Source organism: Lontra canadensis, unplaced genomic scaffold (genome assembly GCF_010015895.1).
Source record: "Lontra canadensis isolate GAN:19392208 unplaced genomic scaffold, GSC_riverotter_1.0 scaffold107, whole genome shotgun sequence".
In the NCBI taxonomy this organism is placed as follows: domain Eukaryota; kingdom Metazoa; phylum Chordata; class Mammalia; order Carnivora; family Mustelidae; genus Lontra; species Lontra canadensis.
The window spans coordinates 5,640,609-5,666,740 of record NW_022631101.1 but is presented as its reverse complement, the minus strand read 5'-3'; the positions used below and the strand labels follow the sequence as shown (position 1 = coordinate 5,666,740).

Here is a 26,132-nt window from a genome sequence, read left to right as displayed (position 1 = left end):
CTGCTCAGTGGGCAGCCTATTTCCCCTCTCTCTCTGCCTGCCTCTCTGCCTACTTGTGATCTCTCTCTCTCTGTGTCAAATTAAAAAAAAAAAAAAGAATTATCCAGATCATAAGGCAAGAAGCAAAACAGTTTTGGGACACCTGTGTGACTCCATTGGTTAAGCTTCTGCCTTTGGCTCAGGTCATGATCTCAGGGTCCTGGGATTGAGCCCCAAGTCAGGCTCCGCCCTCAGCGGGATGTCTGCTTCTCCCTCCGCCTGCCACTACCCCTGCTTGTGCTCTCTCTCTAGCTCTCTCTCTCTCTCAAATGAATACAAAATCAAAATATAATAATAAAAGATGATTTAAAAACAAAAGAACAGATGAGTCAATGTGGTGTAGACACACAATGGAATGTCATGCAGCCACAACAGGGATGACCCTTGAAAACAATATGCTAAAGGAAAAAGCCAGACACTAAAGGACAAATGTTGTTTGATTCTGCTTCTCTAAGCTACTCAGAACAGGCAAACTCATGGAAACAGAAAGTAGAATGGGGGTTGCAAGGAGCTCAGGGATGGAGGTGGGGAGGGGTTGTTGGGTAACTGTGTGGACTTTCTGTTGGGGATGATGAAAAAGTTTTGGAAAGAGGCAGCGATGATCATTACATCACACTGTGAGTGTACTCAGTGTCCCCGAATTGCACCCTCTACAGTATCAAAAATTTGCAAGTTTTATTTTTACGAATATTTTATCACAAGAAACTCAAGGGGACAGGAAGCACTTCTGTGGTCAAAGTGCTGTCGTTATGGAGACAAGAATACATAAAAGTGGGACGCCTGGGTGGCTCAGTTGGTTAAGTGGCTGCCTTCGGCTCAGGTCGTGATCCCAGCGTCCTGGGATCGAGTCCCACATCGGGCTCCTTGCTCGGCGGGGAGCCTGCTTCTCCCTCTGCCTCTGCCTGCCTCTCGGCCTACTTGTGATCTCTCTCTCTCTTTCTCTCTCTCTCTGACAAATAAATAAAATTAAAAAAAAAAAAAAGAATACATAAAAGTAAAAAATAAAATGAGAGCATGTCATGGATTGATACCGACCTGGAGGAAAAGCTCTCCGGCGCCTTGGGCTGGGTTTCTGGGAACGGAGAGGCTGGGGAAGTGAGAGTGGAGCAAAGGCTCCAAGGGAGGGAAGAAGCAGACTCTTTGCTTGCCTAAGAGGAAGGTATTCCAGGAAGATGGGAAGAGGGGAACTGCGAGTACGGCAGCTCTGAGGCCAAAAGCACAGGAGTGCAAATGTCGGGGAGCCCGGAAGGTGGCACAGACCCCCAAGGAAGGCCACTGCAGCCCACCGCAAGATTCTGGGAGCCTTTGCAGAGAGCAGATGCATGCTGAGACCCTCATTTTAGCAGGATCCCCATGACTACTCTGTTCAGAATCAGCCAGACCGGGGCCAGGGCAACAAAAAAGAGAGGCACGGCACTGGGGGTAGGGGGTGGAGGGGTCCCAGCGGCGGTCCAGGGGGGGCAGGAGGTGGTGGTGCGCTGGACCAGGGATGCACTGTAGCTGGGGAGGATATATTCTGGATATATTCCGAAGGTCAGGCCAACAGCATGCTCTAATGGATGTGGGGGATGGGAGGAAGAGAGGAGCAAGGACGATACCCAGGGTCTCCCCTGAGCAGCTGGAAGGACAGAGTCCTGTTCCAGGCAGGACTCCAGAGAGCCGGGTTTTGAAAGGTTCATTTGGAGAAGCCCCTTAACCTCCAACAGGGATGTCCGTGAGAGAGCAGGAGTACAAATGTCCAGAATCAGAAGAGGGGTCCAGAGTGGAGACGTTAAAATGCATAGCTAATGTGACGTGATAATAGATAAAGTTATAAAGGAGTATGACCTTTCCTCAAGAAATGAGTAATAGAATCACCATATGATCCAGCAATGCCACGTCCAGGTGCATATCCAAAAGAACTGAGAGCAGGGGCCCGAGAGATATTTGCACACCCATGTTCATAGCAGCGTTAGGCACCAGAGCCAAAAGGTAAAAGCAACCCAAGGACCCCTCAACAGCTGAACAGATAAAAAACGTGTCTTAACCTACTGTGGAATATTTTTTTTGAAAGATTTTTTTAAAAAATTTCACTATTTGGCAGAGAGAGAAAGAGCACAAGCAGGGGGAGGAGCAGAGGGAGACAGAGAAGCAGATGCCCCGCTGAGCAGGGAGCCCGATGCGGGGCTTGATCCCAGGATCCTGGGCTCATGGCCTGAGCTGAAGGCAGGGGCTTAACCGATTGAGCCACCCAGGTGTCCCTATCATGGAAAATTATTCAGCCTTAAAAAGGACAGAAATTCTGACATAAGCTGCCACATGGATGAACCTGGAGGATGTTACGGTAAGTTAATAAGTTAAATAAATGGGTCACAAAGAAGATGGGTGCTGGATAACTCCACCTATGTGAGTTCTCAAAAGGAGTCAAATTCCTGGAGACAGAAAGTGCAATGGTGGTTTCAGGGGCCAGGAGTAGGGGAAATGGGAAGTTGTTCTTTAATAGGTAGAGTTTGGGGCGCCTGGGTGGCTCAGTGGGTTAAGCCTCTGCCTTCGGCTCAGGTCATGATCCCAGGGCCCTGGGATCGAGCCCCACATCGGGCTCTCTGCTCAGCGGGGAGCCTGCTTCCTCCTCTCTCTGCCTGCCTCGCTGCCTACTTGTGATCTCTGTCTGTCAAATAAGAAAAAAAAAGTAATGGGTAGAGTTCAAGTTTTGCAGCTTAAAAAGAGTTGTTCTTGTTTACTACTTGCTTTACTCATGTCAAAAATAATCTCATACTCATATTTTTAGAAAATATCCAGGACATGTGACAGTCACAGGTGCCTGTAGCTCTGAGCCCTGCGGGGACGGCGCCATGTGTCTAGGGAGGAAGTGGCTCCCTGGGTGGGGACCGCGTCACAGGATGGACCAGGCTGGGTCCAGCTGTCTCGTCTCCAGTCCCCCAACACAGATGTTCACTAAGCTCACGGAGAATGAATGAATGAATGAATGAATGGCCGCGGCCTTCTCTTCACCCAGGATCCCTTCTCTTCTGCCCCAGAGGCTCACACAGACCTACAGAGTCCTCCACCTTGCAGGACAGAACACCCAAGGGTCTAGATGAGGCTGTGACCTTCCAGGTCTAGCCTGGAGTTGACTAGCTCCCCAGTGTAGACGGTGCTGCTCAGACAAGACCCTCGGGTGGAAGAGACCTCAGGAGACTCACTGTGTCCCAGGCCTCACATGTCTTCAGAGGTCCTGGTCCAGGCTCTGGTGCCAGAGGGAAGTTCCGAGATGAGGAGCAGGACACCGGTCTGCTCCTGCTCTCTCCTTCCCAAGTGGATCTCCTTGGTGTCCAGCCAAGGGTGTGGCCGGCTCTGCGTAGAGAACGGGTGAGCTCTGGAGCTGTAGTTCCTCTTCTGTGAACCACAAGACCCTGTGCTCCTCCCCAGCTTCCCGTGGGTCCCCCTCAGCCTCCCTCCCACTGCCTTCCTCTTCTCCTTCACCCACCGGAGGCCACACACCCTCCATCTCAAAGATGCTGCTGCCGCTGCTTCTACCCCTGCTCTGGACAGGTGAGTGGGCCGAGGGGAGGGGGCGAGGTGGGCGGGGGCTGCTGCTGACCCTCCATTCTCCACAGGGTCCCTGGCTCAGGGCTTGGAATTCCAGCTGCTGGTGCAGGAGACGGTGAAGGTGCAGGAGGGCCTGTGCGTCTCCGTGCCCTGCCGCTTCTCCCACTCCAAAATGTTCTGGACCGAGTCTTTCCCAGCGTTTGGCTACTGGTTCCAGGAAGGGGCCAGTGTATACCAGCATGCTCCGGTGGCCACAAACAATCCAGGTCGTAAAGTGCAGGAGGAGACCCAGGGCCGATTCCACCTCCTCGGGGACCCCGGGGCCTACGACTGCTCCCTGGACATCAGAGATGCACAGAGAAGGGACTCGGGGACATACTTCTTTAGGGTGGAGAGAGGGTCTTCTGTGAGATATAATTACCTGCAGAATCAGCTCTCCGTGTTTGTGACGGGTATGGAATGGGCTTCAGGAGAGGACACATGTCCCAAGCATGGATCCCGAGGGCTCCTGGGGCAGGGCCGGGAAGGGACCCCCTGATCTCCATCCTGGCTGGGGAGGAGACAGCTGGCCTGGGGTGGAGGCTGCTTCTAGGGGCACACTCAGGGTCCCACTCCAGAATCTCTCTCTCCTCCTCAGCTCTGACACAGACACCTGACATCCACATCCAGGGGTCCCTAGAATCTGGCCACCCCAAGAACATTACCTGTAGCGTGCCATGGGCCTGTGAGAGGGGGACACCCCCCACCTTCTCCTGGATCGGAGTTGCCCTCCCCTCCTGGGGCTCCAAGGCTCCCCACTCCCCCGTACTCACCCTCACCCCGAGGCCCCAGGACCATGGCACCAACCTCACCTGTCGAGTGACCTTCCCCGGAGCTGGTGTGAGCACGGAGAGGACTGTCCAGCTCAACGTGTCCTGTGAGTGCCAGGCCAGGGTGCCAGGGTCCCTGAGGGCTGGGGGTGTTGGGGGGACAGGGGTTGGGTGAGATACTTGGGGAGAATTCTTAGAGGCACAGGGTCAAGAGGGAGAGAACTCTCGGGCCCCACCCCCTTGCTCATGGCCGCCTTGTCACACTGCAAGTGGACACGTATTTGTTTCTGCTCCAGATGCTCCACACAACCTGACCATCCACACCTTCAGGAGAAACAGCACAGGTGGGAGAGGCCCTGGGGCACCACGGAAGTCTCAGAGGTCAAATAAGGGAATGTTGTGAGGGTCTGCCAGAATGAACCCCATCGCTCCTCATCCCCTCCCTGGACCCAATCTGCCCCTCCCCCCTCCCCTGGATGGACTCTCGAGTCCCTGGGAATCCTAGTTGACCATTCGCTGTCACCGTGGCTGCCTCCTCTCTCCCCTCACTCTCCTATCACGCCCTTTTTCTGATTCTCTGCTTCTCCTGTGGCCATGACATCTCACTGTCCCACCAGGAGCCTTAGATACAGGTTCCTGTTGCTGGACACTGGGCCTCCGGCTGCTTTCTGCACGACCCCGTGAGTAAGCCCGGGCCCTGGAGCCTCTAGTCCCCCATCTGCCCAGAAGACCCTCTGTCCGTCTCTATCCAGTCCAGATCCTCCCGAGCCCCTTCCGCTTCCCTGGGGGGCCCCTCCCACCCGAGCCACCTGAGTCAACATCCTGGAAGTCACTTGAGACATTTCTTTGCCTCAACCAGCACTCCCCATGACTCAGCGAGCTTCGAAAATATCTCAAATGACTCTCTTCCTCCATCTCCATGGCAGTAGCCCCCCTCAGGCCTCCGCCTCCTCTCACCTGCACGTAGTGAGACCCCCTGCATTGGGACCAGCCTCCTCTCCCGCCTGCCATTCTCTGCGCAACACCCCACCCCTCCAGCCCAGCACAATTCAGCCTACAGGTGTCTCTCTGTGTGCCCTAGATCTGGCCCTGTTCCTCCCCTGCTCAGACCCTCCCACGGTTCCCTGTGGCCTTCAGAGGAAAGGCTGGGAGCATCACCTGTGTGTGAGTCTCCACGTCTCTCCCTGCAAGTGGTCAGACCCTACGTGTGTCCACGCCCCTCCTCAGCATCACACATCAAAGCCCACCTCCTGGGACGTCCTCTGCCAGGTCTAGACAGGCCAGCTCTTGCTCAGAGGTCCATCCACCTGTCCTGGGATCATCGGGTGCTTCTCCTTTTCTCCATCTCACCAGATGGCCCTTCACTCTTACTTGCCTGTGCTTGTAACACCTGTTTGAGAGACTCTATTTTCCACGCCTGTGTCTGTGGAAGAGCAGAGGAAGAGAAGGGGCTCTCAGCCCTCCCCTTCTGGCTTTATCTGTCCCGTAGTCCCAGAGACCCTAGTCAGAACCACCTCTCTTCAAGTTCAGGAGGGCCGGTCCCTGCGCCTGGTCTGTGACACTGATGGCAACTTCCCTGCCAGGCTGAGCTGGTGCTGGGGAAGCCTGACTCTGAGCCCCTCCCAGCCCACAAATCCCAGGGTCCTAGTGCTGCCCCAGCTGGTCTTGGGTGATGGAGGAGAATTCCCCTGCCAGGCCCAATACTTGTGGAGCTCCTACCACGTTTGCACGAACCTAGCTGTGCAGGATGAGTATACGTGGGACACCTGCATTCTGAGGTGAACGAGACTGAGGTATGAACTTAAGAAACCTCACTCTCCTCCTCCTCCTCTTGGTCTTCTTCCCTCAGGTATCTCCTGTTCCTGTCCCCAAATCTCTGGGGGCACCTGGCCTCTAATCCTCACCCTACTCAGAGGGGCCCTCATGGGGGCTGGCTTCCTTTTGACCTATGGCCTCACCTGGATCTACTACACCAGGTGAAAAGCCCAGATTCTGGGACACCTTGGGTGGCTTCACTCTTCTTGTCCTCTCCAAAGCAAGCCCTCCACAGAACTGGCCCCTTATTTCAGAACCGTGTTTCCCCCAACAGGTTCAGAGGCTCCAAAGAGAGTAAGGCTGCAAGTTGTAACTGAGCCCTCTTCCTCACGGTGGTGCTGCTGACCGGAGGATGAGATCTGTCAAACTACAGATCCTCGCCCCAGAGACTCACTCCTGTACAGCTCTGTGGAGCAAGGGGTTCCTGGGGGACTGGACCCTGCCTCCTCTCCAGGAATCAGGTCTCTCTACCTCTGGCCATTAAGACTCTTCCTGCTGGTTCTGCATCCGTGGTGAGGAGGACACAGATGGATTTTTGTTATAATTAATTTGAATTAGGCATACCCTGTGTAATATGCTGCTTCTGTGTGTTTATCTTGGATAAGCCCAAACTTCAACCCCACAATACAGTGCTATAAATCTCAAAATATATCATTTTTTAAAACAGGGAATTTTAAAGAAATTTTTTAAATTAGAAAAATAAACTATTTCATATTTATCCACATATTAACCCTTTGATGTCTCTTTATTCTTTTGTATACATTTTCCCTGTAGCATCCGTTTCCTTTTGCTGGAATACCTTGTCCTATCTTTCTTGTGGTGTGGGTATGCTGGTGCTGAATTCTCTCAGCTGTTATTTGTCTGGAAAAGTTTCTGTTTAAGTTAGTTTGGAAAGGTATTTTTTTATGGGATAAAGAATTTAAGGATCACATTTTCTTCCCTTTTGGTACTTCAAATTCTTTTGTCTTTCATAGTTTCTCGTGAGAATTCTGTAGTTTTTACCTTTCTTTCTTTCTTTCTTTGTAGTTTTGTCTTTTTCTCTGGCGAGTTTTAATATTTTCTCTTTTTCCCTGGGTTTAAATTATTTTGTTAATATATGCCTTGGTGTGTGTGTGTGTGTGTGTGTGTGTGTGTGTTGAGAAGGAAGGAAGTGGGAGAACACGAGAGAGAAAGATATTATCCCGTTTGGAATTTGTTGAGTACCTTGGGTCTGTGGATTCACTATTATAATTAAATTTGGAAAAAATTTAATAAAAATTGAAGCTAATATTTATTTCAGTATTTTTTTCCTATTCTTCCTCTCTCATTATCTCTGGGTCTCTCCTTTTACATATGTAATGTGGCCTGATGCTATCTCACAGGGCCCTGAACATGTGTTTTCCATCCTTTTTCCCCCTCTATATTTGCTGTTTGAACAGGATCTACCGTTACATCTTCAACTTCACTGATCATTCTTCTACAACGTTCTATCTGCTGTTGATCCTATTCAGTGGAACTCTCATCTCAGATAATATATTTTCTTCTTTAAAAGTTATGTTTCCTGGGGTGCCTGGGTGCCTCAGTCAGTTAAGCATCTGCTCTTAGCTCAGGTCATGATCCCAGGGTTCTGGGATCAAGTCCCACATCAGGCTCCCTGCTCAGTGGGAAGCCTTCTTCTCCCTCTGCCTGCTGCTCCCCTTGCTTGTGCTCTTTCTCTGTCAAATAAATAAATACAAACATTAAAAAAAAAGTTACATTTCCTGGGGATGCCTGGGTGGCTCAGTTGTTCAGTGTCCAACTCTTGATGTTGGCTCAGGTCATGGTCTCAAGGTCATGAGTTCCAACCCTGAGTTTGGCTCTGCCCTCAGCATAAAGTCCACTTGAAATTCTCTCTCCCTCTCCACCCCACCCCCACCCTCACTCTCTCACACGCATGTGTGTGCTCACACATGCTCTCTCTCAAATAAATAGAATCTTTTTTAAAAAGTTACATTTCCTGTTTTTAATCTTCTTCTTCTCTTAATATATAATGGTAATGTTTTCATTTACATCCTTGAGTCTATCTGGCACATACTTGTAATAACTCTTTCAATGTCTTTGTCTTCTATTTCTGCCTCCTGTGTCATGTCTGACCATGATTCCTTTGAACGACTTTTCTCTTGTCTAGTGTCATGTGTTCATACTCCTTTGTATGTCTAGTGAGTTTTCAGTGAATGCTGGACATTGTCAATTTTATGTGTCTGACTGCTTGGTTTTGTTGTATTTCTTTAAAAACCAACTTTTTTTAAGGCAGTTAAGTTACTTGCATATTGGGGCAATATATTTTTTAAGATTATTTGACAGAGAGAGAGAATGAAAGAGCACACGCATGGGGAGGGGTGGAGGGAAAGAGAAAAGCAAGCTCTCTGCTGAACAGGGAGCCTGATGCAAGACTCAGTCCCAGGATCCTGGGATCATGGCCTGAGTTGAAGGCAGATGCTTAACCGACTGAGCCACTTAGGCACCTCTGGGCTAATATTTTTAAGATTATTTAATTTTTAGGGGTGCCTGGGTGGTTCAGTGGGTTAAGTCTCTGCCTTAAGCTCAGGTCATGATCTCAGGGACCTGGGATCGAGCCCCGCATTGGGCTCTCTGCTCATCGGGGAGCCTGCTTTCCCCCCTCAACCCCCACCTGCCTCTCTGCCTACTTGTGATCACTATCTCTGTCAAATAAATAAATAAAATCTTAAAAAAAAAGACTATTTAATTTTTAGTTCCTCCTAAGATAGGTCTAGTGTCAGGGTCATTTTCTTTCACTTGAATGCCATGGCCTTTTTAGAACTTTTACTGAGTGCCCCATGGCTTCAAGGAGGTATCTTCACTCTGGCTGGAGGAGATATGCACAAGTCCAGGCCCTTTTGTGAGCCCTGGGAATCTCCCATCTAATAGCTCTCCGGTAATTGCTTCTCTCCTTAGAAATTTTCTTGTTTGGCCTCATGGGGTTTCAGTCTGTGAACATGCGATTTGGTATTCTGCCAACCACTCAAGGACCTTTCATGGAGACCTTGAACCCTTTCTCCACAATACTCCCTCCTGTCTGAAACTCTGACCTACATATTTTAGCTGGGTCAGTCTCCTTAACCTTCAATGTCTGGCTCCTCAACTCCGTGAAATTGCAGTCCCTTTTATTGTGCCCCCATCGCCTCTCACTCTGCTATCCACAAACTGCTATCCTCCTCTCAAAAAACCTGGATGATTATATGGTTGACTTCATTTTTGTCCTTCTCTCAAGAAGCACAGTTTTTCCCTGTCTGCATTCCATGTATGAAAATAGAGGTTTCTTGGGGTGCCTTGGTGGCTCAGTGGGTTAAAGCCTCTTCCTTTGGCTCAGGTCATGATCCACAGTCCTGGGATTGAGCCCGCCATTGGGCTTTCTGGTCAGCAGGGAGCCTGCTTCCTCCTCTCTCTCTGCCTGCTTCTCTGCCTTCTTATAATCTCTGTCTCTCAAATAAATAAATAAAATCTTTAAAAAAAAGAAAATAGAGGTTTCTTGTTTTTTTTTTGGTATTCTAGTTGTTTACAGGAGGATAATTCTGGGCCCTGTTACCCTCTCATGCTCAGAAGCAGGAGTCCCCAACAAGCTTTTAATTATGTTTTATTGAGGTATAACTTATGACATATAAAATTAATTCGTTGTAAGTATACAGTTCAATGATTCTTGGTAAATTTATAGAGTTGTGTAGTCATTGTCACACATTTTGATTAGCCTAAAGAGGATCCTTATACCCATTTGCAATCAATACCACTCCCTCCACAGCTCCAGGAAATCATTGATCTGCTTTCAGTCTCTAATGAACTTTTTTATGAATATTTCATACACATGGAATCACATAAAGTCTATTGTGTCTGCCATCTTTCACTAAGCATTAAATTTCTGAGACTGAACCATGTTAGAGCACACATCCATAGTTAACGACATTTTATTCTTAATATTATTACATTGGATGAATATACACCACATTTCATTTATGCATCGCCAGTTGATAGACATTTCAATCATTCCCGGTTTTGGCTTTTTAAAAAAAATTTTTTTTAAAGATTTTACTTATTTATTTGACAGAGAGAGATCACAAGTAGGCAGAGAGGCAGGCAGAGAGAGAGAGGAGGAAGCAGGCTCCCTGCTGAGCAGAGAGCCCGATGCAGGGCTTGATCCCAGGACTCTGGGATCATGACCCAAGCCAAAGGCAGAGGCTTTAACTCACTGAGCCTCCCAGGCGCCCCTCCCAGTTTTGGCTTTTAAGAATAATGTTGCTGGTTCTACTTCCATCCCTATTCTAGTTCAAGATGGTGGAAACTCCATTGCAGGTGGGTAAAGCAAGGACACAAGGCTCCATCTCCTCCCAGGAAAGGGCAGGCTGCCAGCATCTCCCATTCCTTGCCAGCTATATTGAAGAGGCTAATTCCAGGTGAACACAGCTGAGAAGTTAGGGGCTTTCTTCTTCGAGCTGCTGCTTATCCACAGGGCAGAGATTCTAACTCTGAACACTGGTATTGATAGGAAAGGGCATGATGGATAGTATTTTCTAGGATGATGGAAATATTCAATATCTTTTTTTTAAAGATTGTAATTATTTATTTGACAGACAGAGATCACAAGTAGGCAGAGAGTCAGGCAGAGAGAGGGGAGGGGGAGAGGCAGGCTCTCTGCCGAGCAGAGAGCCTGATGCTGGGCTCGATCCCAGGACCCTGGGATCATGACCTGAGCCGAAGGCAGAGGCTTTAACCCACTGAGCCACCCAGGTTCCCTGGAAATATTCAATATCTTGATAAGAGTTTTAGTTAGATGAATATATGCCAGCTCACCAAGTGATGTCTCTGAGCTCCCGTGGGATCTGTCATAGTCAGTTCAGGCTGCTATAATAAAGTGCTACAGACTGGGTAGCTTATAGAAAACAGAAATTTATTTCTCACAGTTCCGAAGGCTGAGAAATCCAAGATCAGGCCATGGACATATCTGGTATTTGGTGAGAGCATGTGTCCCGATTCATGAGGGGCTTCTCACTGGGTCCTCACATGGCAGAAGGAGCAGGAGTGTTCTCTGGGGTCTCTTTCGTGAGAGCACAAATCTCATTCAGCAAACTAGCCTCAAAACCAAATCACCCCCCAAAGATCCCATCTCAAAATACCACTGCAGTGGGGATTAGCGCTCCAGTATATGAGTGGTGGGAGGGTTACAACATTCGGTCCATGGCAAAGGCAAAAGCTGTAGTTGGTAAATTTTCCACAGTCATTTACATTACCCTGGATTGGGGGTTGGGGAGTGAGGGCTATGTGGTCATTAAACAATGTTCTTGTTTGTATCTGTGTTAAGGTATGACTATGGAGTAATCTTGTCCTTACCTTGTTCCACTGCGGTCACAGGGTTGGTATGTCTGATGTGAAATCATTTGTATCTAATATGAGAACACCAGGGCCTGGATGTGAATGCCAGCAGGGGCTGCTTTACTCTTTATTAAAGGGGGGAAAAAATTAAAGTAATGGAGTAAAAAGATAGGAAAGCTAGAGAAGTAAACAGGGATCAGATCACGGACAGCCTTGGGTCTTCACGTAAAGAGCCGGCATTTCACTTTGGAAAATTAGATATTTCACACTGTCAAAACACGTGCCAGTCAGTAGCAATTGCGTCTGATAATAAAGTACTGAACTCGTGAAAATTTTCCTTTACTAGAAATTAACCAATTCAAATTTATCCTATAGTAGTGTTTTTCTCACCTTCTTGCTCCTTAATATGCTATCTTGGCTTGAAGAGAAAAAGGTGAAGGCCCAACTGAGAACACAACCCCAACGGAGACGATGCAAAAGATGGGACCTGATAACTCCACTGCTATAGACTGTGTCCCCCCAAAATCTGTATGCTGAAACCCATCCCCCACACACGTGATGGTCGTAGGAGGTGGTGCCTTGGGGAGGTGATTAGGATATGAGGGTGGAGCGTCCATGAATGGGACCAGTGACCCTGTAAAAGAGGCCCCAGAGACTCCCTTGGCCCTCCCACCACGCGAGGGCATGGCGGTCCAGGAATGGCCCTCTGCGAACCGGGACGTGGGCTGTCACCAGACACGGAATCTGCCAGCTCCTTGATCTTGGGACTTCCAGCCTCCAGGACTATGAGAAGTGAGTATTCGTTGCTTAACACCCCCCGCCCCCAGCCTGTGAGATCCCTGTTACAGCAGCCCAGACGAACCCTCCACAGGATCGCATTTTCTTCCCCGGCCGTCACTTGGTGAGTGTGCCTCGGTGGGACCCCATTTGAGAATGATGTGTGAGCACCGGGCGGTACCCAAGTGTTTTAAATCTGGGGAGGGTGGATTTGCAGTCAGGGAAGGAGGGCGGACACAGTGACTTCTTTCATAGGCTCCCCCTGGCAGAGACTCGGTTTATTGAGGTGCCGTGGAAGGAGCACAGTCATAATTTGTAGGTGCAGCGAGAACGAATGCAACCTTTTGGGAAGAGCCACGTTTGCAGGAAGTGTTCAGCATCAGGGAAAGAGTCCCCGGAGAGAGCGGCGGTTCTCCAGGACCACCACCCACACAGGCCCTGGTTGGTGCCTGGGGTTCCCGCTAGTGTCCGTGCTGCGGGGGATGGAGCGCCCCCTGGAGGCTGCGTGCTGAACTGCAGCAGAGGTCGCGAGGCACCTGGGACAGGTCCTACGGGGCCAGATGACAGGAAGAGGATGTGTGTGTGTGTAGCGGGGAAGGATAAGATGCCCCCTGTCCCTAATAAAGGCTCCTCAGCACCCTCAGGGCCTCAACTACAGCCAAACCTCAGGTCTTCACCCTCCACCAGGACCCTTCCCTACATCCCCGCAACGCATGGCTCTAGTCCTCAGGCCCACACCCCTGCACCCTTCCCAGGGGACATCCTGAATTAGCTACCTCTCTCTCCCCCCTCCCACCCTCTCCCGCTCCATACTTCCCCATCTCCATCTCACTTCCTCAACGTATACCTTTGCCTCCTGTTGTGACATCAGGGGAAGAAGGAGCAGGTGTTCAACATTTATTAATGAGAGGAGAGGGGAGGCCTGCAGAGCTGGGTGTTTGTTTGTCTTAAAGGAATATGTTCAGAGAAAATCTGAACATTCTTGGGCAGAGAGGACAGATGCGAGGATAACCAAAAAAGATTCTCCTGGACTCAGGTAGCAGCCTGGCTCTTGTCTGGGCAAGACTGGGGGAGGAGCAGAGGTGATCTGGTCACACTCAGGAAGGGCGGGAAATTCTGAGGGGCCCAGGAAGGGGCCGGGGAATTGTTGTGGACGAATTTGAGCTCCAAACAGTGGGAGGGGCAGCCACAACCCCGAGTATCATCCCCAGAGGTGGGAGTAAACTTGGTGCAGGTGAGAACTGAGCGGTGGGAGGGGGTGATCACTGTTAGAACGCAGAAACAAAGCAGAAGAGGGTTCAAAGTGAGTTTGGGGAGGTCATGGAGGTGGGGAGAGATACTGTGAGCAGTTGAGATTTTTCTCCCAAAGATAACCAGATACCATTGAAATGTTTAAGTAACAGTGGGACTTGGTTTGATTTCTATTTGAAAAATAACTCTGGGGGCACCTGGGTGGCTCAGTCGGTTAAGCATCTGCCTTTGGCTCAGGTCATGACCCCAGGGCCCTAGGATTTAGCCCCGTGTCAGGCTCTCTACTCAGCGGGGAGCCTGCTTCTCTCTCCCTGTGCCTGCGACTCCCCCTGCTCATGCTCTCTCTGGCTGCTGTGTCGAGAAGCCACCAAGAAGGGAGCAGAGTAGAAGCAGGGAGGACAACTGATCACTGCTGTCGTAACAGGTAAGTGAGGGCTGTGGCTCGGATCTGGGCAGCCATTCTCCATCGAGGGTGATTTTGCCATCCAGGGGACAGGTGGCAAAGTCCGGGAGCATTTTTACTTGTCCCAGCTGGAGTGGACGGCTGCTACTAGCATCTGAGGAGTGAGGCCAGGGCTGCTGCTGGACATCCTGCCCTGTACCCGCCCTCCCCCAGAACGATCTGACTCACAATGTCAAGAGTGCTAAGATTGACATCTTGCACCAGGGTAAGGAATGGTAGTGGGGATGGGGATAAGTGGATAGACCTTGTTAATACTCAAGAAGCTGAACTGATCGGTCTTGTGGGTGGTGGTGTATGGAGATACAGGAAGTGGTCAGGACTTGGTGTCACATGGAAATATTTAGACAGCTGAAAAGCGGGTTGCGGTGAGAAATATTGTGGCATGAAGCACGTGAAGCTTGAGACACACATTGTAGATTCCTGAGTAGGAATCTGATGGACAGGAAAGGGTCAGGGCTGAGATACAATTTATAGTCATCAGCCTGTTCATTGTCGTTGTTGCATTTTGTGATGATCTATTTTGGTTTGCTTTGAACTTCATCGTGAAGAAACTATTGAGTCACGGGAAGTTGCCAGGAAGTGCGCAGGGATATCCCATGGATTTGAACCTCCTCCCTCCAACGTTATCATCTTTTTTTTTTTAAGATTATATTTATTTGTCAGAGAGAGAGAGAGTGCACAAGCAGGGGAAGCATCAGGTAGAGGGAGAAGCAGACTCTGCTCTGAGCACGGAGCTTGCTGCTGGACTCGATCCCAGGACCCCGGGATCATAACCTGAGTTGAAGGCAGACACTTAACCAACTGAGCCACCCAGGTGTCCCCCAATGTTATCATCTTCCACAGCTAAGTACAATAGGAAAATCAAGGAATTGTCAGTAGCACGATCAGGGCAAGCTAAGTAAGAGAGGGTCTTTTTAGGACCCAGGCATCCCTCCCTCCCTGTCCTTCTTCCCTGTGGGAGGCCTTTTATGAGCTTCACGTTGTGAAGTCCCCAGACAGGAGGCTTCCTGGGAGAAGGGATGAGGGCTGTCCCCTGATAAAGCCCACGTTGGGCAGTGGGGACCAGGATCAGAGTGCAGAAGGTACATATTAGCTACTGAATTGTGTCCCCTGCCTTGCCCCATTCACATGTTGAATCCTAACCCCAGTACTGACCAATGTGACTGTATGTGGAGACAGGGCCTTTAAAAGGGTAGTTCAGTTAAAATGAGGTCATAGAGCAAACTCAAATCAAGTAGGACTGGCCTTCTCCTAAGAAGACATTGGGGGCACCCAGGTGGCTCATTTGGTGAAGCGTCAAACTCTTGATCTCAGCTCAGGTCTTGATTTCAGGGCCATAAGTCCAAGCCCCGCTTTGGGCTCCATGCTAGGTGTGGAGCCCACTAGAAAGAGAGAAAAGAAGAAAGGAAGACAGAGAGAAAGAAAGAGAGATCAGCACACACAGAGGGACGACCATGTGAGGACACACTGAGAAGATGGCATGTACACCCCCAAGGACAGAGGCCTGGGAAGACGTCAACCCTGTTGACACCTTGATCCTAGACTGCCAGCCTCCAGAGCGGAGGGGAAAATTTCTCTTGTTGTTTAAGCCCTTCAGCCTGGGGTGCTTTGTTATGGCAGCGCAAGCACATGAACACAGTAGACATGACAGCAAGGACAGAGGCAGCCACAGGTCACCTTCCCCCAGGAGACCTCTCCTGGCTTTCCAGGAAGAAGTGACCATGCCTTCCTCATCACTGTCTCTCCTAGCATGGGCTTCGGGGCAAGTGTCGGGGAGGGGGTCGGCAGTGGGAGGAGTTATGAGTACTTCAGTGCTTTTCTGTTTCTCAGAAGCTTCATTTACCAGACTGGGTCCCCTGAGGTCAGACAGCGTGTCTTATTTGCCTGTGTCTCCGGCATGTACCATGGCACCTGCCACGCACTAGGTCCTCAGGCTCAGAGGTTCAGTGGACCAACACGTGTCTCTATGTGACCGGGGTCATTTCAAGAAGGGCTGGGTGAGGGGGACAACATCTGGGAGCTTTTCCACTCAGTCCCATCCCCCTTACCTACGGGTGCAGGTGTTCTTATCACAAGTATTACAAGTAAGGGCATCCAGGGACTCCTGGGTGGCTCTGTTGGTTAAGCATCTGCCTTCGGCTCAGGTCATGATTCCAGGGTCCTGCGATCGAGCCCCCTCTCCCCCTGCTCCTGAGCTTTCTCTCTCTCTGAAATAAATAAATAAATAAATAAATAAATAAATAAATAAATAAAACACAAGTAAATGCATCCAATCTTAGGGCAAAAGAAGAGGAGCTGTAGAAGTAGACTAAGGTCTTGGGGGTGGGAGCTTCTGGCAGACCAGGGGATCGGTGAGCCCACCAATCAGGGAGGAAGGGATGGAACTAAGACTGGCCTAGGGTTACCAAATTAGCAACTACAAACACAAGGCGTCTAGTTAAATTTGAATTTCAGGTATGAACAACAAATAATTTTATTTTTTATAGATTCATTTATTTATTTGAGAGAGAGAGTGTGTGTGTGCAGGAGCAAGGGGGGGGGGGGGGTGCAGGGAGAGGGAAAGCAGGCTCCCTGCTTAGTGAGGAGCCTGCCTCAGGGCTTGATCCCAGGGCCCAGGGGTCATGATCTGAGCTGAAACCAAGAGTTAGATGCTTGACCGATGGAGCCTCCCAGGGGCCCTATAACAAATAATTTTAATACAGGAGTGTCCCATTGCAATATTTGGGACATACTTACATCAAAACAAATTATTTGTTGTTTAATTGACAGTGAACTTTAGGGATGCTTGGGTGCTCCGTTGGTTAAGTGTCTGTCTTTGGCTCAGGTCATTATCTCTGGGTCCTGGGATCCAGCCCGGGTCAGGCTCTCTGCTCAGCGGTGTGTCTTCTTGTGCCCCCCGCCCCCCGCCCTTCCCCTCTGCTTATCCTCTCTTTCTCTCTCCTGCTGTCTCTCAAATAAAATCTTTTTAAAAATTAAAAAAAAAAGACTTTAGCTGGACATTCTGAATTTCTAGACCAGCCTTTCCCCCATCCCCCCAAAAGCCACCTCTGCACTGACCACCATCCCCAGGGCCCCTGTCTGAAGAAGAGTTCACCGTGTACTTTCACTTCTGCTTCCCCAGTGACCCAGGGCGCAGGGGGAGAGCCCCTACCCTCCACTGGCCCCGGCCCCACGGCCTCACACGCCTTCCACTCCCTCCCTGGGGAGGTGACTGCCGGAAGGACAAGCTCTGCAGTCCTGTGCACCGGGTGGGCACCCCAGGGAAGACCTGGGTCCCAGTGGATGAGCTCGGGTGGGGAGTGGCAAGGATGGGGAGTGTCATGTGGGGCCCAGCATCAGGCGCCTGGGGCTCAGCTTCCTCTGCCGGGTTCTTCCCCTTCTGCCCTGTCCATTGCCCGTCCCAGCGTCTGGGGGCCGGCCCAAGTGCCTCCTTGTGCAGAGATGCTCCCACTGCTGCTCTTGGCCCTGCTGTTGGGCGGTGAGTGGGCCAAGGGCCAGAAGGGGCCTGGGTGGGGGCCCGGGCCGGGGGCTGGAGCTTGAACCTCTGTCTCCCACAGGGTCTCTGGCTCAGTCCCAGGGATTCTCACTGCAAGTACAGAAGGTGGTGACGGTGCAGGAGGGCCTGTGTGTGCGTGTGCCCTGCACCCTCTCCTACCCCCCGATTGGCTGGACGGAGGACACCCCGGCTCTTGGCTACTGGTTCCTCACCGGGACAGACTCGAGCATCGGGAGGCCAGTGGCCACAAACAACCCGAATCGAGCAGTGCTGACCGTGCCCCAGGACCGATTCCAGCTCATTGGCAACCCCCAGAACTGGAGCTGTTCCCTGCTGATCAGAGAGGCCCAGATGGAAGACTCGGGATTGTACTTCTTTCGGGTGGAGAGAGGCCATCATGTGCAATACAATTTTGTGAGAAACCAGTTCTATCTGCAAGTGACAGGTGCGGAACTGACCGGGGGTGGGGCCTCTCCTCCTTCCCGCCATCCCCCACCTCCTCCCCAGTGGGAAGGGGGTACTGTGGGGGACAGACCAGGGGTCGCCCCCTGCAACACCCCTTCTGGGGCTCCCATGTGCCCTCTCTGTGTCCCAGCCCTCACCCAGAAGCCAGATGTCTACGTCCCAGAGATCCTGGAGCCAGGACGTCCGGTGACAGTCATCTGTGTGTTTAACTGGAACTTTGAGGAATGTCCGGCCCCTACTTTCTCCTGGCTGGGGGCCGCCGTCTCCGCCCCAGGGCCCAGACCCAGGTCCTCCTACTTTTCAGTGCTTACTCTCACTCCGAGACCCCAGGACCACGGCACCCACCTCACCTGCCGCGTGGACTTCTCCAGGAAGGGTGTGAGCACAGAGAGAACCACCAGACTTAATGTCGCCTGTGAGTCTGGTGGCGGGGCATCGGAGCGTGCTGATGGGCACGGAGGTTGTGTAGGTGGAGAGAAGCAGCAGCTGGCAGTGGGGCGGGGGGGCAGCCCAGAGAGGCCAGTGAGGAGCCCAGCACACTGCCTCAGCCCATGTTTGTCACTTGTGTCCCGAGGGTAGTCCCACTTTCTCCCCGCCTCCACCCCGCGGACATTCTCTCAGACTGTAAGGAACCCCACCTTCCTCCCCAGAGTCAGCTATCAATCTTGTTGCAGATGCCCCCAAAGACCTGGTTATCAGCGTTTTCCGAGTCAACACGTCAGGTACAGGTACGGAGGGCCTGGGGCAGGGCGGGGGCTAGTCCTGGTAGGAGGACAGGCTGGTGTCAGGAGGGCGAGGGAGACGTCGTCGTTCCTCCTTGCAGCCTTTCTCTTGCTGTTTCCAGCCCTGGAGCCCCAGGGCAACAGCCCACATCTGGAGGCTGAGAAAGGCCAGTTCCTGCGACTGCTCTGTGCTGCTGACGGCCAGCCCCCAGCCACGCTGAGCTGGGCCCTGGAGGACCGGGTCCTCTCTAGGTCCCACCCCGGGGGCTCTGGACCCCTGGAGCTGGTGCTGCTGGCGGTAAAGCCTGGGGATTCCGGCGGCTACACCTGCCGAGCGGAGAACAGGCTTGGCTCCCAGAGCCGCACCCTGGACCTCTCTGTGCAGTGTGAGTGCGACCTGCCAGGCCCTGGTTTCCAGAAAGGGAGAGGGATGAGGAGGCCGGGGCTGGGGGCAGGGTCCCAGGCCTTTTGGGGCTGATGATTCCAATTCCATCTCTGATGTGGGCTCCCCCTGCACACCACCAGGCAGTCCTCTGATGCCAGCTAGGCATTCTAGGGGTTCAGCTCCACTACACTCTGTCTGGAGGCAAGTCAGATTCCGCAGTGGGGGGGATCAGTCCCACAAGACAACCCCCACCCACCCCCACCCTCCACCACTTCAGAGGCCATCCTCAAGCCCAGGCTGACCAACCATCTATACATCGGAGTTTCCCGTGACCACCTCCTCAGATTTAACTAATGTGATAAAGTAGCTCACAGAACTCTGGAACATTTTACTGACAGTCTCAGGCTACCACAAGCAGATAGAACAGGAACAGCCGGTGGAAGAGATGCGGGTGCGGGGGGTGGGCAGGCATGGGGCGAGGGTCGCTCTCCAGGTGCGCCCTGATCCTGCCACCTCCACGCGCTCACCCACCTGGAAACCCTCCGAAGCCTGTTCTTTTGGGTTTTTATGGAGGTTTCAATAAGGCAGGATTGAGCAAATGACTGGCCATTGCTGACTGGCTCCACCTCCGGCCTCTCTCCCCTCCCTGGAAGTCAGGGGTGGGGCGGAACGGAGGTGATTTCCAAAAATTGCCTCATTTGCATAAACCCCAGGTGTGGTGGAAAGGGGTTTGTTATTAATATCAAGACACCTTTATGACTCTCCTCACGTAGGAAATTCCAAGGGTTTTAGGAGCTCTGCACCAGGAACCAGACAGAGACCAAACAGATATTTCTTATTATAAACCACAAATCACAGATGCCAGCCCTCCTTACCTATCTATTCCCTTGGGCCACTCAGAGGAGAATCGGTCAGCTGGTGACTCAATCCGCGCAACCCCCAGCCCCCACACCCCCAACCCCGTCCTGCCATCTTGATCTCCAAGGACGGTTCTCTGCCCAGAGGGCGGCCCCTTGTCTAAAGCCAGAACACTGTCTCTGTTTCAGACGCCCCAGAGAACCTGAGAGTGACGACCCTGTATGCAAATAGAACAGGTAGGCAGGGGACCAGAGAAACCATGGCCTCATGGGGCCACGCTGGGGGCCTCAGTGTCTGGAATGTTGGCGCCCCGAAGGGACCCTGTGCCCTCAGCTGAGCATCTGTCCTCTTTCCTCTCCTAGTCCTGGAAAACCTCGGGAATGGCACATCACTCCCAGTCCTGGAGGGCCAAAGCTTGCGTCTGCTTTGTGTCACCCACAGCAACCCCCCAGCCCAGCTGAGCTGGGTCCTGGGGGGACAGACTCTGAGCCCCTCCCAGCCCACACACCCTTGGATCCTGGAGCTCCCTCAGATACAAATGGAGCATGAAGGAGACCTCACCTGCCAAGCTCAGAACGCACTGGGCTCCCAGCACGTCTCCTTGCATCTCTCTGTGGTCTGTGAGTGTGGGGACCCCTGGGGGCAGGCTGCCCGGGGCCTGGGGAGGAGAGACACGGCTGACCCTTCCCCTTTCTCCCGCAGACCCCCCGCGGCTGCTCAGCCCCTCCTGCTCCTGGGAGGGCGAGGGGCTGCGCTGTAACTGCTCCTCCCGAGCCCAGCCGGAGCCCACCCTGCACTGGCGGCTGGGGGAGGAGCTGCTGGAGGGGAACCACAGCAACGCCTCCTGGACCGTCACCTCCAGCTCTGCGGGGCCCTGGGCCAACAGCTCCCTGAGCCTCAGCGGGCCGCTGGGCTCCGGCCTCAGAGTCACCTGTGAGGCCTGGAACGTGCACGGGAAACAGAGCGCCGCTGTCCTGCTGCTCCCAGGTCCGGATGCCAACTGGATGCTGAACGGGGCAGGTGCCAGGGTTCTGTGGTTGGAGCAGGAGCTGGGAAAGGGCACTCAGCCCCTGTGGCCAGGGATGCAGAGGGAAATCCAAACTGGAAGTCCTGTCACCTGGGCCTGGGGTGCCCCAGGGTTTCCAAGACTTGGACAGAAAGGGTTTCAGATAAAAAGTCTGGGAAGGGAGCTGAAAGCCTGAGCGCCCTGTGGCAGGTGGGCGTGAGGCTCCAGGTTAATGGGAGAGGCTTAGAGACAGCTGACGGTTTCCTTGTGCAGATAAGGGTCTCGTCTCACAAGCATTCTCCAATGGAACATTTCTGGGAACTGGCGTCATGACCTTTCTTTTCCTCTGCCTCCTCCTGGTCATGTGAGTGAGGAGCCAGAATGATGGTGTGTGGGGCTGGTGTGTGGGGCTGGGGCTGGTTTGGTTCCAAGAGGCACATGCTTGTTGTTTCCCCAGCAGGAAGACTCTGAGAAAGAAACAGACCCAGGCCGGGACTCCGGCCCAGGCGGGGACTCCGGCCCAGGCGGGGACTCCGGCCCAGGCGGGGACTCTGGCCCAGGCGGGGATGCCGCCGAGGCCCAGGCCTGCACGGAGAAGCACAATCCTGGACTATATCAACGTGTTCCCTAACCCTGGCCCCCTGGTAAGTGGCTCTTGGGCTGCCTGTGCTTTCTCTGCTCAGACTTCTCCCCTAGCCCCTCTCCTGTCCTGTCCCAACGTTTCCCCAGAGGGATGTCAAGGCAGAAAAGGAGCAGGTGTTGGATTCAAGTTCTGATTCTGGCACCTACTCTCTGTGAGACCTTGACCAGATCGGTCGCTCCCTCAGAGCCTCCATTTCTCCCTCTGCTTCCTTCCGGGAGTCGGTTCGAGGATTAGAACGCATGCACTTGCTTAAAATGGAGCGGCCGTGCCATGACTACCACTCTGATGATGTTACTGATTATAACTAATGATGTGATCATTATTAATATCGTCGAGAGGCTGTGTATTTAGTGATTAAGAGCAGGGCTCTGAAGTCAGCTGGTCTGGGTTCAGTCCTGTATTATCATCGTGCGTTCGTGGACAAATCTCTTAATTTCCCTGTGCCTTAGTTTCTTTACCTATAAAATGGGGGAAAATAGTAATCCTTATTACCTAGGATCATGCTCTTTTCTTTTCTTTTTTTCTTCCACCTAGGATTGTTCTAAGGGTTCCCCATGCTCACTGTACCTGTAAAGCACTTAGAATAGTACTTGGCACCTAGCAAGTGTTCTACAGATGCTGGATAGTTTCAGGAGAGAACATTTATACACCGATGACTCCAAAATTTACATCTCTCAAACTCACCCCTGACCTTGAGACTGACAGCCAGCTGTTAAGGCAGTACCTCTGTTTGGATGTCTAACGGGCATCTTGGACTGAGCCTGCCTGAGACAGAACTTAAAACTAACTCTACCCTGTAGGCTTCCCCTCCCCCCCGGCCCATCTTAGCACACGTCTCAGCACCACATCCGCCCTGCTGCCTAAGCTGAAATCCTGGAAGTCATCTTTTGCTCCTCTCTTCTCTACCACGCCACAATTAACCCATCAGCAAATCCCCTTCAAAATATACCCAAACCACTTCTCCCACCCCACACCAGACCATGCACCACCCATTTCCTGTGCATGCCCCCTTGCTTCCTCTCTCACCGCCTGGCTCTCTTTCTCCTGCATGCTATCCTTTACAAGCCCAAACAGGTACATCTACCCCCATGGGGTACTACTCAGCAATCAAAAGGAACAAATGAGGGGCGCCTGGGTGGCTTAGACCGTTAAGCATCTGTCTTCGGCTCAGGGCATGACCTCAGGATCCTGGGAGCAAGCCCTGTGTCAGGCTCCTTACTCAGTGGCGAAACTGCTTTTCCCTCTCTCCCTCTCTGCCTACTTGTGCTCTCTCTCTCTCTGTCAAATAAATAAAATAGAAAATTATATAAAAAAGGAAGGAACAAACAATTAAAAGAAGCTACTGGTTGAAAAACCTTAAAGACCAAAAAAAAAAGCAAAAAAAAAAAATAAATAAAAAAGCCAACCTCAAATGGTCATACGTGCATGACTCCATATTTATAACACCCTGAAAATGGTGAAATTGTAGAGATGGAGGACAGATTCATAGTTGCCCGGGCTGGGGACAGGAGGCTGATGAGGACCATAAAGGAATAGCAAGGGAGGAGCTTTGCGGCAATGGGATAGTTCTCGTCTTGACTGTGGTGGCGGCCACAGGAATCTGCCTGTGTTTGTTTGCTCAGGCTGCCACAGCAAAGAACCACAGAGCGGGTGGCTTAAGCCACAGACTGTTATGCCCGAGTTTTCACGTCTGAGAGACCACTAAGGAGCCAAGCACCGATGCAATCACATGAGGGTTTATTTGACAAGCTTAAGCTTGGGCCCAAGTATACCCGACACAGAGGAGTAGGGACTTGGAACCTGAACCAGATTACAGTCAGAGTCTTTAAAGGCAGAGTAGGGGTGGACTCGGCGGTGGGTGAGGACAAAGGGGGTTATGGATGATGTAAGTCTCTAAGGAATTTTGGAAGCGAGGTCTCCAGGACCTTGAGGGGCTAGCTGTTGTCTGGGGAAAAGGTTATTCATTACCAATAATAAAAATCTTCTTGTGAGACCCTTTAGATGTATATCAGTGGGTCATATGCTTGGGAATGATCGCTGACACTATCTTGGAGATTTAGAGATAAAGTTTCACATTCCTCCTATCAAGTGTCCTTGTTAGTGAGATTTAGGTTTAGAAGAAATTTAACTTTATTTACATTTCCTTCTGCCTCAGCCTCCTTCAGTTTTATGGTGGGGAGGGTGACATTAGGGCTTAAGGAACTGAGTTATTTGTCTCTTGAAATTGGGCTATTGGTAAGATAGCTTCTTTGTTGTAAATCACTAGGACATTTGTAAACAGAGGGAGACTCCTGTCTTGCAGGATTGTGATCTCTGCAAGTTAACTCTTTGTTTTTCTTTTAGGGCAGCCAGGGGTGGCTGAAGGATGTCACACATACTAACAAGGGGAGGGGAGCAGGTGGAGAGGGGGTGCAAGGTGACAGCTTTTGCTTTGCCAAGATGGCTGTACTTATCTCAGGGCTAGACTCGAGGTGGGTACAGCCTTGTTTTTCTTGGCCTCCACACAGACATTATTTACTGTTTGTTCCTGCCCCAAGATGTAATCAATCCTCAGGTCCTCAGTCGGCACCTGGCACATGGTTGTGTGCAGCTGTTGAATGAAGGAAGGGAGGAGGGAATGAAGGATGGTTGTTTTCCCCTCAGGCTCGGAATCGGAAAGCCGCACCACGCAGTCCTTCCCGAGCCCCTCCTCCCAGTGCTCACTCCCTGGAATTGAAGAAGAACCAGAAGGAGCTCCATGTTGTTGCCCACACTTGTCCAGGACCCAAATCATTCACTCAAGCCTCAGAAGCGCAGAATAACCAAGAGGAGCTCCATTATGCTACCCTCCACTTCTCAGGCCTCAGACCACGAGAGACCCAGGAGCCCAAGGATACCCACTCAGAGTACACAGACGTCAAGTTCCACTGAGGCTGTCTTGGGCTGTGGCGTGGCAGCGCTGGGACCCAGGTCAGGCAGAATGGAGAGGGTGAGGAAAATGAGTCACCAGTCAGTCTCTCTCTCTCTCTCTCTCTCTCTCTCACACACTCTCTCTCGTCCTCCAAGGATGGCTTCTCCCATCCCAGACCTGAGCACACTATTCTGAGAGGCAAGGAAAAGTCTTGGTTTTGCCACAGTTTCTCAAAGGTGGGAGGGCCTTTAAAGACAATTAAACTACTGCTCTGTGAGGTCAGCAAGCTAACTTCAGAGGCTAAGTCTGGCCCTCTGCCTAACTTTGAGCCAGGAGTGCTTTTTACATTTTAAATAGTAGCGGGGAGGGGCACCCAGCTGGCTCCGTGGGAAGAGTTTGTGACTCTTGATCTCCAGGTCCCAAGTGCGAGCCCCAAGCTGGGTGTAGAGATTATTAACCATAAAAATTTAAAAAATAATAATATTAAAAAATAAGTGGTTGGGGGAAATCAAAAGAGGAAAGATGTTTTGTGATGTGTGGAAATGATATGAAATTCAAATCTCAGTGTCCATAAATAAAGTTTTATTGGAACATAGTCGCACGCATTCTTTTATGTATGTCCACAGCCTATGTCAGGCAGAGTTGAGTCTGAGATACTTGCTGTTTCGTCGTTTGCAGGAAGAGTTTGCAGAATCTTAATCTAGAGTAATCGCAGCCCCTTATTTCTACAGAAGAGGAACAGAAGCAGATGCCAAGAATGAGTTCAAGAGCAGTCACAACGGCTAGCTGTGTGACAAGACAGGAAGTCCGCAGATTGAGGTCTCTCAGGGCCAGGACACCACATGGAGGTTGAGGGGAAGATGCCTTCTCCAACCCAGGAAGAGCAAACGCATGAGGGGCGTGGGAGTGGAAATGCTTTCCAAGTGGAATAAAAAAACAAACTTCAGGGGCACCTGGGTGGCTCAGTCGTTAAGCATCTGCCTTTGCCTCAGGTCGTGATCCCCCTGGGATCACGCCCCGCAGCATACGGCTGCCTGCTCAGTAGGAGGCCTGCTTCTCCCTCTCCCACTCCCCCTGCTTGTGTTCCCTCTCTCACTGTGTCTCTCTGTGTCAAGTAATAAATAAAATCTTAAAACAAAACAAAACAACAAACTTCAGAATGTACTCTGAATCAATGGGCTGGTAAAGAGAGAAAACGGGTCTCCAGGCTCCTCTTCCGAACCCCCTCAAAAAGTTTTAAATTACACGCTTGGAAGACAGGGAGAGCTGAAAAAAAAAAAAATTACTGATAAAGCAGAAGAGGTTATGCGTAATGCAGAAAAATATGTATGGAGGTCAAAGAGAGTTTTCTCAGGGAACTCACCCTGTTTAAGTTGCCATGTAATAAACAATAAGAGAAAGGGAGGGGGAAGGAAGGAGAAAATAACATTTTTGAGCATCTACCATGTATCACACTGTGAGCCAGTTATAAATAATTACCTCCTTCGGTAACAGCTGGTGTGCAGTAAAGAGAATTCCCGTTGTGGAGAAGTCAGACTCAGAGAGGTGAACCAACTTCTCTAAAGCCACACAGGAGAAATCTGTGGAACCAGGAGTGCCACCTCCGCCAGCCAAGGCTGTCTGGCTCTTAATCCCAGCTTTCCCC

General features: G+C 51.3%; 2 protein-coding genes across 2 annotated transcripts; both read left to right on the top strand.

The window, feature by feature from the left end:
- The first annotated feature begins 3,518 nt into the window (after nt 1-3,518).
- On the top strand, nt 3,519-6,857 carry LOC116856144 (sialic acid-binding Ig-like lectin 8). The gene is given in 6 exon segments (XM_032839422.1): nt 3,519-3,606; nt 3,609-4,019; nt 4,205-4,483; nt 4,673-4,757; nt 6,226-6,352; nt 6,466-6,857. Coding segments are annotated over 6 exon segments (999 nt in total). The 5' UTR covers nt 3,519-3,533; the 3' UTR covers nt 6,490-6,857.
- A 10,446-nt stretch (nt 6,858-17,303) lies between these two features.
- SIGLEC10 (sialic acid binding Ig like lectin 10) lies at nt 17,304-24,885 on the top strand. Its single transcript, XM_032839402.1, has 11 exons — nt 17,304-17,500; nt 17,580-17,963; nt 18,114-18,398; nt 18,658-18,705; nt 18,828-19,091; nt 20,137-20,184; nt 20,311-20,568; nt 20,651-20,935; nt 21,228-21,318; nt 21,412-21,598; nt 24,241-24,885. Exons 1-11 carry the CDS (start codon nt 17,305-17,307, stop codon nt 24,505-24,507), a joined length of 2,313 nt encoding a protein of 770 aa, XP_032695293.1. The 5' UTR covers nt 17,304; the 3' UTR covers nt 24,508-24,885.
- The last annotated feature ends 1,247 nt before the right edge of the window (nt 24,886-26,132 follow it).

Excerpts from the sequence above, each read along its gene's own strand:
- SIGLEC10 (XM_032839402.1), top strand. The coding sequence starts at position 17,305 with ATGAGCTCGGGTGGGGAGTGGCAAGGATGGGGAGTGTCATGTGGGGCC. Across the intron at positions 18,706-18,827 it reads TTTCCGAGTCAACACGTCAG|CCCTGGAGCCCCAGGGCAAC; the intron begins GTACAGGTACGG and ends TGCTGTTTCCAG. Across the intron at positions 21,599-24,240 it reads TCCCTAACCCTGGCCCCCTG|GCTCGGAATCGGAAAGCCGC; the intron begins GTAAGTGGCTCT and ends TTTTCCCCTCAG.